Here is a 15,369-nt window from a genome sequence, read left to right on the forward strand (position 1 = left end):
CTGTGTGTCACCCGGCTTTGTGTTTTCTTCTCCCCCCTGGTTGTCTGCTTCTGTACAGATGGCCACGGTGGTTTGCTTCAGAGCTGGCGTGGGGAAGGGTCAGGATGGCCAGGGAGAGGGTGGGAAAGACCAGTAATCCTGCTGCAGAGACTCTTAGTTCACGCCGAGGCCACCAGCAGTGTAAACAGCCCCCTTGCCAGTTACTGAGCTGTGTCCACACGCACAAAGAGACAAGAATCGAGCTTGTTTTCTGGATAAGTCAAGCCAGCCATTAATGCCCCAGATCACACCAAGCTAGCTTTCTTTCAATCTGGGTGTTCTGGATGGTTTTGGGGAACCTACCTCATTTTGAATAATTGTTCCCATCTCCACTGTCCAGGGCCATCCAGCAAGTCTTCTATAGGCCAGCCGGCCCAGCTCTGCCTGGTATGTCAGGGGCTCAAAAGCATAGGATGGGGCACTTGCAGAGAAAGGGGCGAGGCAGTCCCCAAAGGTGTCAGCGGCAAAGAGGGGGAGCTGGTACAGTATGCGTGATGGGGGTCAACTGTCATAGAGACTGTAGCCTGAAAGGAAGAAATGCAAAAAAACCCAAGAAACCCAAAAAACACAAAAACACAAAATCCAAACAACAAACCCCCCCCCCAAAAAAAAGGGTACAGCAGGGAGTGCCTGGAACCCTGCTTGTGCACCAGGCCCAGATACATGAGCAGAGACCAAGATTACAGCTGGCAAAGAGAACAGAGGAGGGTGGGCAAGGCTCTAAGAGGCCCTGAGTGCCAGGCAGAGAGCGGAGGGAGGGGGGTTTGGTTGGTGTGTGTGTGGGTGGAGGCCGGGGAGCGGCTGCTCCTGGGAGCCACTAGAGGTTCCAAGGCCAAGTTGTTGAGTCTGTGAACCAAGCGCAGTTTTCAGTAGGTCAACCAGTGCAAGCTGGGATCAGGGACATGGTTACGTTTCTTTGGCCTGGGGTAGGGGCGCTGGCCCAGCTCCCCGATCTGCAGGGCTCTTTGTTCTAGTATCATTAAGCTTTTCAAGATTGTAACAATAGAGCATTAAAGCAAGCAGGGGGCCCCTGGGAGAGCAGGGCCAGCTCTGAGGTGAAGGGGGGGAAAGAGGAGGTCTATGACTGAGGGGACCTGGAGTGGTTGGTGGCAGAAGCTTAGACAGATCTGGCCTCACCCCTTCCCTGCCCTTCCCTCCTCGCCCCACTCTAGGCTGCCCTTGGACACACAAAGGGTGCTGGTCACCTGCTCATGGCCATTTGGAGGGAAAAACATGTTATGCTCCTGCAGTTTGTCCCTCTGGATCAGGTAGCATCACTGAATATATTTTCACAGTCCCAGGCCGTGTCCGGCCCTCCTGTGTCCAGCAATATTATGAAGCTGCCACATAAAATCTGCCAGGCAAATGAACCTCGCAAGGACGGGCTCTGTGAGCCCCCCGGGAACACTGTCAGGAAGGCGCTGTTTCCCTCTCTCCTCCAGTAGGAAAACCAAACAGACCTCGGTAGTTGTGGGGTGGTTTTTCTCTCTGTGCTCAGCCCTCAAGAGTGTTTCTTTAAAAATGCACCTGGTGTAATTACAGAAAATGTCTCAGGGTTCTGAGTATTCCGAGAAGGCAAACAGCTCAAATCCTATATGAGGAAAATTAAGGGCATGACTGTCACATGCCTTGCCAGTCACTTGGGCACGGATATTCCTAGCTGTACGGGTGACACAAGACTTCGAAACTCGGCCGAAACGATGCGTTCGGTCTTTCAAAGGCAAACGTGAAACGCTTTTATGAAAATCCTATTCTTGTTTTTAATGCTCTGCTTGTGCCATGGGGAAGAAGCTTGTTTAAAGCTGGAGAGACCGTTCCTCAATTAAATACTCTAAATGCTTTGATGTTTTTGCCATCCTGTTTGGGGCTCAAAAAAAAAAAAAAGGTCTTCTAAGAGAAACCCAATTTTGTTCTGTGATATTTAGTCTATTCTTGTTATTTTATTTTTTTATGTTTTTTTAAATTTATTTTTAAAAAGCAGGGGTGGGCCAAAGAGAGAGGGAGATACAGAATCTGAAGCAGGCTCCAGGCTCTGAGCTAGTTGTCAGCACAGAGCCCGACGCGGGGCTTGAACCCACGAACCATGAGATCATGACCTGAGCTGAAGCCGGACGCTTAACTGACTGAGCCACCCAGGCTCCCCTATTTTGTTTTATTTTAGAGAGCAGTTGGGGGCGGGAGAGAACATGCGTGCTGTGAGTGGGGGAGGGGAGATGGAGAGGGAGAGAGAGAATCTTAAGTGGGCACCATGCTTAGCGTGGAGCCCGTTGTGGGGCTCCATCCCATGACCTGAGTCCAAATCAAGAATAGAACACTCAACGGACTGAGCCACCCAGGTGCCACCCCCCCCCCCCCCCCCCCCCGTCCTATCTATTCTTGTGATGAGTAATCCGCTTTGCAATTTAGAGCAAAATTTTTATCCCTAACAGGTTTCCCCGACTACCAAGCAAATTTAAAACCCTCCTCTAGCACTGCCTTACGACGTGGAAATGCAAATAAATTGTAATATTGATGTTGCAGCATGGACTCTGTTGTCCCTCCAAGCTGATCATGGTTGGTATGTCTTCCAAGCCCAGGAGACATGCATTTTGGGGACTCGCAGCATTTCCGGGCGCTCCGCAGCTCTGCTCAGAGGAGCGATCCGTTCTGCTCTCCTTTACGGAACTTGTGAGCTGCTGCGATTAGTCTTCTGATGTCATTTGTGCCACTCGCATCTTCAGTTACGAGCAGGATGTGTGACTCACATTTTCAGCGTTGTAAATAAGTGTTTTTAAAACAGCACTTTACGGTTGGTTAATGTGTTTGTGATCCAAGAGGGAGGAGTTAAAAGCATGGGGTGTCAGAGCCTGACGCCGCTTCAGGGAGGCCTCTGGGGCCAGGCCTACCATTTTATAGGTGGAGGAGTTTGCCACACGGGAAGAGAAAGGGGCCGCCCCTCACGACAGGCAGCAGGGCTAAAGCCGGTGTCCAGACTCTCTGTCTGGGTGACTTCCTCCCTTCCTCTTCCTTCCACCTGCTTCGGGCTGTACAGTTTTGACATTTAGCTGCTCGGAATCAACAGTGCAGGTCAAAACTGTTCTTCTTGTGTGTGTCTGGGCTCCGTCTGTACCAGGCTGAGCTAGGGAAAGCCCAGGCAGGGAGTTGTTGATTGCTATTTTTAATCCTCTGGCAGGGAGTAAAGACAAAACTAGCCTGTTTTTTTGGACATGGACCCTCCCTCATGTCCCCAGCCCCAGAAAAATATCTCTTTCCAGCCCCTGGTGTGATCCGGCCCGGCTTCCCGGCCTCTCCGCCGTGCTTCTGACAGAGGGGAAAAGACACCTCCACACAGGGGGGAGCTACCGGGAGGCTGGCTGGGGCCCCTCCTTTCTAGAGCCTCTTGCTGCAGGTGGGACCCACTTATCACATGCGTCACTGCCTGGACCCTCCTATTTGTCGTCAGGATTCGGCTGTAGGAGTGGCTTTTCATTGGATGGGTGACATGAGAGGCGAGCTGCCTGTGGGTTGTCTTACATGTTGGAAAAGAGCCTTCATCCCAAACCCTGCAAGTAAAACACGACCATTCATGAGAAACATTTGCGTGTTTGTTGGGCTGCCCATATCGATACAAGTAACTCTAGATTTCACCGAGTCTCAGATTCAATAGTTTTCCTGTAAAACATGTGACCAGAGAGGGAGCAAACTTGATTTTGGCAGGTGTACGGATCACGTACCCGGCAACACACTGTCCAAAGCCCGCAGGTGCCTTGGTTGACTTGATTTTTATTTTTTATTTGCTCAAGGCTTGTGTGACTTATTTTCTAATTCCAATTTACTCACTTCGTGATTGCTGTTGAGCGTAAGAGGGAGGAGGGGCAGCAACAGCTGTGACCGTCTGCCCCACCAGTGGATTTTAGGCGTATGTAGACCCCAAGGGGACGTTTCAGGCTGGACGGATGTAAAAGCACCTTAACACATCTCCCCATAAATCCGGTTGAGAATGTCACTCTGTGGTCTTCACTCGTTCAGCATGGGGCTTCCATAGTGGTTGCAGCTTGAGAACCAAAAGAAATTCCGGACGCCCGGGATCCATGGCTGGGGAAGGAGTTAACTGCAGGTGCAGGGGGACAGCTCCCTCGGCCGCCTCCTTAGCGTGTCATTGTCTCAGTGGTCTGCTTTTTATCAAGCCGGCATCAGTGGCTTAATTTATTTCCATAGTTACCTAGTATATTTGAAAGCCTGTTATTTGTCCTCACAAATCTTAGCTAACATCTGAATGACAAGAAGGAAGCCACAGGGCATGAAGTCTCTACAGAACGTAAGGTGGTAATTTTTTTTTTCTTTAGCCTCAGCCCGTTGGTCTGAAGTGGGTTTTGTGGGAATGAGCAGTGACCTTTTCAGTTTCTCTGTGGATGGGGGAGCCAGCTGGGCTGGAAAGGGCTCTCACATCCTAGATGTTGTTAGGATGGTGCGACGGAGTCTTCGCTTCTCAAATGTGGAAAAGCTGGTAGTGGAATCCGTGCCCCTGCCCCCCACTGTTCCCTGTGCCAGGGAACAGGGGTCCTACCCATGAAAGTAAGAAGCCCGGGGCTCACATAACTACCTGTACGTATCTAATAGCTGAAAAAAGACAGACCTAAGGACTAAAGCTAAGAATGTTGTTTTATTTATAAATGGTCATCAACTTCCTAGTACATCTTAGCACGTGAATCATTTCGTTTACTGATGTTCACTTCCTGTACCACCTTTTAGAAGGTAATTGAAAAGGGAGATGCCACCTCTGTCCCTTTTGGGACCCCTGCTTTGTATCCTTGGCGTTGTGCTTTTCCAGGGCAGAGGGAGCCTGGGTTTGAACAGGCCTGAGAATGGAGGCTTGCAGCGGGCTCTGTGGCCAAAGTAAACTAGTTTATTAAAGAGAAAACTATTGATTTTCGGTGATGGTTTAGGGGAAATGGAGTTTCTCCACTGTGTGTAGGTATATAGAATGATCATAACTTTTATCGCTTGGCGCTTTTGTCTAGGGATTCAATATATGACTTTTAGTCTTATTCCAATTAGATTAACAGCTCCCTGCTGCTCCATAGAGGATGACCGTGGGCTGGGATGATGCATAACGGGATAGTAATGGGATATTTCATTAAAGGTTTGCTGCCTCAGATCTAGCTCCGCTTAGCATGGAGACAAGAGGCTGACTCAGATGTTCATGGCTAATGTCAGCCGAGTCTCTGTCCATTTAGGAGACATCGTGAGGAAAGAGAAATGGCACTGCTGATCTGCCCATCACTCAGGGACCCTGGGGCGTTAGATAACTTTCCTTCGGAGGCGGATGCTCAGGGAGCCAGAAGAATTTGAGGGTAGAGGGGTCCAGGATCTGCCCATCGTGCCCGCCTGCCTTGGGGCTGAGCCTGGGGAATGGTGCTCCCAGAGTGGTCGGCTTGCTCTGCAGCCGTGGGTTGCGCACTCGGACCCTCTGCTTCTCATCCAGCATGAGAGTTTGGACTGGCCAGCCTTTGAGTTTCCTTCTAATTTTGCCATTTGGTTATTCCATACGTGCTTCATTAAAATCCGCCTCCCTCCCCCAAAACAGTTGCTGTGGTGTTTTTAGAGAAAATACAGGACCTAGGCTTGGTAAAAGAATCCTACATAAGCACGTATCTCTGTGGGTACGGAGCCACCTGGTGTCAAGTGAAACGGTGGACCATCCATTTTCAGCTCACCAGGTGTGAGCCTGTGCTCCTGTAACCGGCATCACTACTAGAGTGTGCACTGGCAGGACCTGGCACCCCCTGGGCACTCAGGATGCGCCCACTACCCTGAATGTGGGGCAAATTACAGAAGTTCCCTAACTCTCTTTGTAGCCATCCGAAAAATGGGGATAATGCCAGCGACCTCACGGAGCTAGCCCCCTACTTACGGTCTTCGGGGAAAGCCAGAGTCTCCTGGTGAGAAGCTACTCCAGATGTGTCCTGCCGGTGCTCCTGGGCAGGTACCAGGCCGTAGACTGAGCATAGTTTCACTGGTTTTCCAATAGCTTTGACAAAGCTACTGTTTCCCAGGCAGTATGCTGAAAGGGGATGAGAAGCCTTTTATTCCAGGGCGGCTACAAGTATTGCCACATTCCATTCTTCCCCCAAGATGTGCGGAGGCTGCAGAGAAAAACGAACTGCTCGTGAGTTCTTTTTGCTGAACCTCCTGGAGGTTTCTTTATTCAGCCTCCAGGAGGGCTGTGTAGCACTTGGTGTTGGGAATAGGGTTCTTTTGCCCAAATGAATAAAGAGCACAGAGCAGTTGGACGCAGGTTAGTCGAGATTAGAGAAGCTGCTCTTTGAAGGCAGGCTGAACTGCAGTCCAACCCTAGTGTCTTTCCTGGTTTGCCTGATCTGCTCTGAGTCCTGCCTGCTGAATTACACACTCAGTTCTGGTCATGGGGGGCGGGGGGCTTCGCACATGGGATTGTAAGGGGAAGGAGCAGTCTGGGAAGCTGGCATGATTGCAATTTGCTACTTGTATTTTTTGCTACTTGGATTTTTGCTACGTAGTTTTTGGAGTGTATGAAGCAGTTAAAAAAAGGGGGGGTTGGGTGGGGAGCATGACTAGGATCTTTTGGAAAGGTTCTATTTAAAGCCGTATTTGTCCTTCCTGGGTGGGAAGAGGGAGGAGAAATTTGTAGGAAAGAGCTCTGGACTGAGTGGGATGACCACAAGTGAAGTTAGCCCTAGGACATTTGATGAGTCACTTTTTCATACCTCAGTTTCCTCATCCGTAAAGTAGGGAGGTGTGGGCATCTGCCCTTACCAAATCATTGAGCTGAAGGGTGTACGCGCTTGGAGAATCAAATGTAACTTTATTTAATTTTTGAAAAAAAATTTTAAAGTTTATTTATCTTATGAGGGAGAGAGAGGGGGAGGGAGAGAGAGAGAGATTGAATGAGCAGAGGAGGGGGAGAGAGAATCCCAAGCAGGTTCCTTGCCGTCAGTGCAGAGCCTGATGTGGGGCTTGATCTCATGAACCTTGAGCTCATGAGCTGAAGCCAAGAGCCGGATGCTTAACCAACTGAGCCACCCAGGCACCCCAAGTGTGACTTTAAAAGAAGGTATTGTCTCCATGATTTTTTAGTTAAGCCTGGAATATAAGAACCTTTGGGTCTCAGGACTCCTTAGTCCTCATTTAGTGTCTCCCATGATCCAGAGGGTCCAGGGATGAAGGGAAATGAAGATGGAGGTACTCTAGGCTCTTCTGGGTTGATGCGCACTCAGCCCATGTCGGTCCCCCTCCCAGGGTCGCAGGGGCCAGGAAGCCGCCTTCACTCTCCTGTCCCATCCGTATGTCAGGAGCCAAGTAGCCTGCTTCCTGCGCAGCCACAGAGAGGAAAGAAGGAGCAGAATGGGGGAGGAAATGGTTTCTGATGCACCTTCTGTGTCCCAGGTGCCTGGCAGCAGGTTCTCACCCTTGTCTCCTTGTTTCCTCGCTCCAGTGCTGGGAGGGGGTGGTGTCTCTCCACAGGGCAGAGGGAGGTGTGCTTGGCTTTCGTGTCCAGCCAGGGGCATGATGCCAGAGGCCAGGATCTCCCCACCGCCCCCGTCCACCTGACGGCGAGCCCTATATGGACAGAGTAGATCGTTCAGAGTGATTGGGATGTTGAAGTTTTACACCGGCCACAAGGCTGGCCTCACTGGGGTCGACGCGAAGACAGACTTGAACATTTTCTTGCATCCTAATGCCTCTCCGCTGCCCGCTGAATCGTTTGATGACCTTTTACTAGAATCATTTGATTGCCGCTGTCCCTTTGGAGAAGCTCTAGCAAAGACCATAATTAAAGATAAAAAAAAAAATGATGGACCGGGGCTGTGTCTCTTAGACGTGTTCTGGATCACTTGCCAACATTGCATTAACATTTATTCTAGAGAAATTTCCGTCCGGAGTGGCAGTCCTTCAATGGATTCACGTTCCGAGACAGTCAAACACAGAAAGGTCACATAGAAGCACCAACGATATGAATTTTTAGAAAAGTCTACCCAACCCTTATCCGCCCGCCCCCACAGGGTAGGCAGGAGAGACGCGGCATAAAGCCATAAGAAAATACAAAGCCGTCACCAGATGCTCCCCGCGGTTCTGTTCTGTTTTGCAGAATCGGCTATCCAATTCCAATGTTTGCGGGATTCTGCATCATGTTCGTGTCAACCATCAGTGAGTGATGTTCGCCTCCCGCGGGTGGGTCACGGGATAGGCTCTGAGGACCACACACTGGGGACTGAGGACGCCACCTCCCGGGGTGGGGGGGTTGCGTGTCGGTAATGGTGGCAGAAGGGGGGGGTCAATAGAGCCATTCGTGGCACAGACGCACAGTGTGGTTGATGGGGAAACGCACCATCGGGTTCGGGGATGGTCTCCCAGTGCCCCTGAGAGTGTGGCCACGGCAGCAGGCTGGCACTGATGCACGACCGGGCCGCTCCCTCCGCAGTGTTCGCCTTCTCCAGCAGCTACGCCTTCCTGCTCATCGCCAGGTCACTGCAGGGCATCGGCTCCTCCTGCTCCTCTGTAGCTGGTACGTGTGCAAATATGAGGAAACCATTCCCTGGGGGGTGGGGGAGAGAGGCTTCGGTCTGCTGAAGAGGCTGCCAGCCTTGGCCGAGCTGGCCAGCCCCTTGTAGAATTCGCTGGGGTGATGTAGGGAATCAAGGTATTAGTCGTGGTGCTTGGGGAGGGGTTCTCAGGAAGGATGCTGCTCTTTTCCTTTGGATTGTGCTTTGTCTTCCCTTTCTGTGAACCTGACGGGCCTGGGAGCTCACAAGTCTGGGCCAGAAAGGGCAGGTGAGTCACAGGGTATTGTTTTTTTGTGCTTCTGGCGGAGCTTGGCTATTGAGCACTTCTGTTTCCTGTTTAGGGATGGGCATGCTGGCCAGCGTGTATACGGACGACGAGGAGAGAGGCAACGCCATGGGCATCGCACTGGGAGGCCTGGCCATGGGGGTCCTAGGTGGGCAAGGGCCACCTGGAGGCGGCCTCGGCGGGGAGGGGGTGCTGGTGGACCCTGGAGGACGCGACCATGCTCCCTGAGTCCACGCGGGTCTGTTTGTGCTGACAGACTCCCCCAGCTGTGCCCCGTTTATTCTCTACTTTTACGGAGTCTTTGAAAAATGGTGGGGACCTTCCTGACCCCAGGCTCCCCTGCCTCTACCTGCCGCGGTACCCCAGACCCAGATGGAAAACAAAGGCTGGAACAGATCTGCTAGGTCCTTCCTCCTGCACATTCTCTGAGTTGCTGTCCCACCGCAGGACCTTCCCGCCTTCCAAGTCTGCTTTCCCCACCCGCCCCGGCTGACCTCCCCGGCCAGGGGACAGATGTCTTCCCTGAGAGGAGGTTTGGGTCCTCTCCCTGCTCGGTCACATTCCCGGCCTTTGTTCGGGAGCCCAAAGTTCTGTCTGTGCCGGTTTATAAGGAGCGAAGTCCTCACAGACGCATTGTCCTGTGCCCTGTGAGCAGGGGCTGGCTTCTCTCTGGTCTTTACTTTGGGGGTGACCCTTCTACACTCTTGCCCATGTCTTGAGTATAAAACGGCTCAAAGGAAGTTGCCAGGACAACTTGAAACTACTGAATAGAATGTAGGGCTGCCACCCCTCATAGGTTTTGGAAAGAAGTACACACCCAAGAAACAAACGGATGGTGATGGTGGTTGGTGGGGTGGAGGGGGTGATCTGTCACAGGCCTGGCACCGGCCCCTGCTTCTCTTCCTTGCAGTGGGCCCCCCCTTTGGGAGTGTGCTGTATGAGTTTGTGGGGAAGACCGCCCCGTTCCTGGTGCTGGCTGCCTTGGTGCTCTTGGATGGAGGTGAGTCCACGTGGGTACCTTGGCCGTGATCTCAATGGCCGTGACCTGTGTCAGCAGGTGCTGGGAGCCACACCTTTGTCTTCCTCTCTTGTAGCTATTCAGCTTTTTGTGCTCCAGCCGTCCCGGGTGCAGCCAGAGGTAAGCCCCCCACCCCGGGGAAGGAGGGTGACGCGGTGGTCCCATCAGCCTTTGTAACCCTGATGTTTGCTCACAGAGCCAGAAGGGGACGCCACTGACCACCCTGCTGAAGGACCCCTACATCCTCATCGCCGCAGGTGGGGCTCCCCCCCTCTCCCAGTCTCCCTGGTTCTTCTCAGCCAAAGGGTGGTGGGGAGGGGTGGATGGCGACGTTCATGGAAACTTCGTTACATGAAAGGCAAATACATTATATCCATGCCACGAGGAATAGCTTTCTTCCATCATTACTTTCTCACACTCAGCCAAGTTCCTTTGCTGGTTTTCATTTGGGGCAAAGATGTCTGGGTCACAAGAGCTGCCCTGCCACAGAGGTTTGTTGGTGTCAGCAGCCATCGTGGTTTGGCCTTGAACTTCCGGAGGGAGTCAGTGGCCTCACTGAGGGCATCGTAGGTGGGCGGTGTGATTCACCAGGCGGGTATGAATAGAGGCTGACAGTGGAGCCACAGAGGGCCCAGGGCACAGGTCGCTTGCGGAGTGGGTATCCTGTGCAGCACCAGAGAGGCTGGTCTGGAACCCTCTGGCTACAGAAGGTCCCGTGTTTGGGTTCTTGGCCTAGATGGGCTCACAGGAAGCCCTGGGGTCCTGTGACTTGTCGGGAGGATAATGGGCCTCATTCATCCAAGAGACTGTCCACTCAGGACCGTCTGTGTCAGTGGCACAGGCCTTGGGCTGCCTAACAGGGCACCAGCCTTCCATTGCCTGGGCCTGGACACTGGGCAGCAGAGGCCCTTGGGGACAGATCAGGAGATGGCAGCCCTGAAGTGTGGTATCAGACGCCTTTAGGGTTGTATTTGTCTTAGCAGTGGTCATGAACACTGGTAGGGCTAGGGGGGATCTAGCTGGACGGGACACATACCCTACCCATGAACATTCCAGTTTAGCCTTTTCCAAACCCCAGGCTGGCTTTGTGTAAACCTGCTGCTGCTGGATTTGGTTGGGGGGGGGGGTGCCTGTGTAGCCCTGGTCTAGACCCCCTCCGTCGTGCCTGCCGGCCAAAGGGCTGTAAACCTGGTGCGGTGATGTCCTTATGCAGGGGATCTCTCTGTGCCCCCATCAAGATGCACGGATGGTTCCTGAGCCCGGATGCCTACGGGGCCCAGGCTGTCCAAGGTGGGGTGAGGAGGGGTATGGTGAGAGCGGGACTGCCTGCTGCCCAGCACTCCGGCCTCAGGCTTTCTTTGACCCTTGCTGACTCACCCTGACTCAGGGAGGAAAGACACCCAGCACTGAATGTCAGGCTGCCACACTTCCAGGCAGCCTCGACTCAGAGAGCCGGGGGCCAGGCGGTGTCTTATTTGTTCTGGTGGGATTTTAACTTCCGAGAGTGACTGAATGGTGACACAGAGAGGCCTGTGCTGTTGAAAGACGATTTTATTTCTTATATTTCCTGAGAAAAGGAGGCATACCATGCCAGTCAGGGCCACATAGGGAAGCACCGGGTTTGGTGAGAGGGGGGGATGTGGGGGCAGAAAGGGGCCAGGGAAAGGCCTAGGCCAGAACCTTTATTGGGGCTTGTGTGGGCAGGGCAGGGCTGGGGAGACGGCTTGGGGTGGGTGGGCTTTGGAGCCTGGGGGCTGTCCCCGCTTGCCTGGTGTCTGGCCCTGGCTGGATTTAGGGCCGGGGTATCCGTTTGCTGTGTGAGAGGTAGACAAGGAGGGGCTCAGAGTACGGGCCCTGGATTGCAGGGGAGACGGATCAACGTGTCAATTTGGCCCTGATTAATAGACGGCAAAGAGAAACAGCGAATCCAGAACAGCAGGTGGGTGAGGGCATCAGTTCAGTATCATTTCTCTGTTCCGCCTGTCACGTCCCAAAGCATGAAAAAACCTTTCTGCGTTACGTGAGCACCTTAATCACCGCTACACAGTGTTCTTTGAATCAGGATTCTGGCAAATTAGAGGTTCGCGGGGACACGGCGCAGGAAGCTCCCGGCATGGTGGGGAACAGTTCTGTGCATCTTTTCCCCAATGGTTCTACATTTAGGAAGGGTTCTGGTTAACAGACAGTGGCTATTTGCAAAGATAGCCTATGTGTATAGTTGATTTAAAAAAAATCCCTCAACAGCCCATCTGTACTGAATGAACCAGATTTTGGGGCATCCCAGGGACGTCTTTAGAAATGTGTGTATTCATCACACAGTAAAATTAGGTGCAGAAACCTCCAGTTGCCAGAGTCTGTATGTTGTCTGGAAGTGGTCCACGTGGCTGCGTGGCCTCAAACAGGTTCCTTCATTAATAAATTGGACCTCCTTCATTAATAAGTTGGGATGGTAACCTAATGACCTCTGAGTCTCTCTCCAATTCCGTTATGACTCTGGGATGCTATTTTGGAAAAAGAAAATTTCTTAATAGCTTGTTTAAATTTAATGTTTAATTTTCATTAGTATTTAATCGATTTAATTTAATATTTAATAATAAAAATAACGATGATGACAATAGTAGTAAATCCAACCGTCTCACCATCCCCTTGACCTGTTATTTATATTTTCCTTATACAAGTAGACGTTCTGGGTGTCTAAGGGAATTACTCTGGCTGTGGGCCTGCGGGGTCAGCTGTGTAGGGGACAGAGTTCGGGGACGCTCAAGACCCAAAACAGAAGCACAGTAACGCTCTTCCTCCTTTAAGGGTCCATCTGCTTTGCAAACATGGGGATTGCCATGCTGGAGCCAGCCCTGCCCATCTGGATGATGGAGACCATGTGTTCCCACAAGTGGCAGCTGGGTAAGGACCAGAGTGGGTACTTCTGATTCTAGAACTTTCTGTCCTCAGGGTGGACAACTTTTCCCATTGCCAAGCTGCTGGTACAGGATGATAAAATAATTGTTTCTGCTTGATACTTAATGGGGTTGGTGCGTAGGGTAGCAGTGAGCTGTGGAGTCTTTTTCAGCTTTCGTTTTTTAATCATCCCTGATGGAATCAGAATTAGCAACAAGGCATGAGACCTGGGCAGAAACAAGAGAACAAAATGTATTCCGTGTCTCCTCGTATTTCTGAACTAGACACTGTGTGGACAGAAATAAAATTTATGCAAAAGAGGCTAACAACAGTATTTAAGAGGACTAATCTTTTAAAGTATTTTTGATTTAGAAAGTAATACATATTTTATTATTAAAAAAAAGTACACAGATCAAGGAAGTAAATTTTAAGATCTCATGTTCATCTTTTTCCTCCCAGGCCAGTCCTCTGTCATAGTCATGGTTAACAGTTCTGTGTCTTAAGACACTTATCACCATGTGTGAGATGCTTCAAAACCCAACCCAAGTGGAATCTTGCCATTTTTATCACTGTGTGACCTCTTGTTTGTCCATGTTTCCATGTCAGAATGGGTCAATTTAATTCTCAGAATTAAATTTTTATCAGAATTACACATGTACTTAATGTTTAAATGAAATGGCATCATTAGAATTATAATAAAAAAGCCATCGGTCTTTGCCCCATGGCTCCCCATCTTTGATCACTTCAGTGCTTTTAGTTGTGTCTTCTGCTAATTTGTGTCTCTAAATAATATGTGTAACTCCTGTTTATTTTATTCTACAATTTCTGATACTGTCTACCAGCTCCCTAACATGATATATGAAGATTTAATGCTGTTGTTATACCTGAAAATATCAACCAACCAACCAACTCACCTGTTTTCTCAATTTCTATTTTCCTAAAACAGTTATATTTGTGGGGTAGTTTGGCGTTCAGTATTGTCTTTATTGTGACTATGTAAAAATTGTTCGAAGATGAGCTATATAGGGTTTTATTATTGTTTCTTTTTATAAACTTTTGTTTTTCCTGGAATTAATCATTGCCATGTCTTCCCATTTTCTTAGTTTTCCGTGTGACATTTCTGAACATATTCTCAAACTCTCTGGCAGAGGTGAAAGGCCCTGTCAATGTGGCCAAGTACATCAGCAAACCTAACCTATTTGTGTTTTTGTTTGTTTATGGATATTTGTCCTACATTACTCTGTCTTGCTGCAGTCTAGGCTTTTCACTAGATCATCCTAGGACATTCCTCTTCCAATATCTGGGCATCTTCTTTGCTTCTCTTCTGGGTTTTTTTTTTTTTTTTTTTTAATATTTAGTTTTGAAAGAGCGCAAGCAGGCGAGGGACAGAGAGGGGGACAGAGGATCTGAAGCCAGCTCTGTGCTGACAGCAGAGAGCCTGATGTGGGGCTCAAACTCATGAACCGTGAGATCTCAGGAACCTTGAGATGGCCGCCTGAGCAGAAGTCAGATGCTTAACCGACAGAGCCACCCAGGCGCCCCAGGGGAGGGGGGTCCAACTGCTCTTCAAACAGCCTTTGAGTCCTCTTCCCAGTTGGCAGCCTCAGCCTTACATTAACCTGGAGCCTTCAGTTCCTGAGTGTTCTGTGTTCAGAGGCACAAAAGGTATTGTTTCTTGTTGGTGCTCCGTGTGCAGGTGGAAGATTCCAGTGTTCTCTGCTGTGTCCATCACTGCTGTCTCTCTGCTTCTTCCCACTCACTGAATTTTCTCCTTTTCCCTTTTGTCTGCCCTTGGACATAGAGGGGAGAGTATGGCGCTTCCTTTACTAAAATGCAAATGGAACTTGGGATGGAAATAGAAAATGGGCTAGAAAAACGTATTGACTTAATCTGCCTGCTAACTGGAAGCCCATTGTTCCTCTCATGGTTGGATGTTCTATCGTGAGGTTAATGCATACATTTTCAACCACCTCCTTTTGTTGGGTGTTTGGGTTAGTTCTGGTTTTTGCTATTTAGAAACCATACCTCAGCAGAGTTTACTTACCTGTATTCCTGCTCATGTTCGGAAATGTATCTGCAGGGCAAATTCCGGGAAGTCCGATACGTGTTTAATATTTGGTAATATCGGTATTCTCCGTCTTTCCCAGATGCATATGTGAGAAAGGGGTGTGTGTGGGGGAACTCTCATTTTGATTTATTTTTACGAGTTTTCTTTAATGCAATTGAGCATCTTTTCATATATTTATTAGCCCCATCCGTTGCCTTTACCTTGGACTTGTTATGACATCAGAATGAGTAATATACTTTGCCCACTTTTTATATGAAGCTGTTTAACCGCTTACTTTTAATTTTTCCTCGTATATTGATATTGTTCGTTTATCAGATGTTTCACAGATATTGTCTTTATTGTGTGTCTTTTAACTTACAACTTATAGGGAGAGTTTTATTTTTCTTCGCCTTTTTTTTTTTTTTTTTTTTTTTTTTTTGCGTGCCACTCAGATCATTTAAGATGCCGCCGGCCAGGATTAGCCCCCGCCCTTTCCTGTCCTTGTCATTTCAGCTGAAGCTCAGATGAGACCTTTTCCATGCGGAGATTATTTTCTCATCCA

The 15,369-nt window shown here is 50.0% G+C and overlaps 1 protein-coding gene across 1 annotated transcript in view; it reads left to right on the forward strand.

Annotated features, from left to right (window-relative positions):
- The window catches only part of SLC18A2 (solute carrier family 18 member A2), a 37,977-nt gene that overhangs the window by 2,833 nt on the left and 19,775 nt on the right, over positions 1-15,369 (forward strand). Inside the window, exons 4-10 of the mRNA XM_029932661.1 lie at positions 8,147-8,205; positions 8,480-8,563; positions 8,903-8,995; positions 9,758-9,847; positions 9,942-9,985; positions 10,062-10,122; positions 12,671-12,766. Of these exons, the coding sequence (XP_029788521.1) occupies positions 8,147-8,205; positions 8,480-8,563; positions 8,903-8,995; positions 9,758-9,847; positions 9,942-9,985; positions 10,062-10,122; positions 12,671-12,766 (527 nt within the window). The remainder of the gene's footprint in view (positions 1-8,146; positions 8,206-8,479; positions 8,564-8,902; positions 8,996-9,757; positions 9,848-9,941; positions 9,986-10,061; positions 10,123-12,670; positions 12,767-15,369) is intronic.

Source organism: Suricata suricatta, chromosome 2, assembly GCF_006229205.1.
Source record: "Suricata suricatta isolate VVHF042 chromosome 2, meerkat_22Aug2017_6uvM2_HiC, whole genome shotgun sequence".
Taxonomy (NCBI): domain Eukaryota; kingdom Metazoa; phylum Chordata; class Mammalia; order Carnivora; family Herpestidae; genus Suricata; species Suricata suricatta.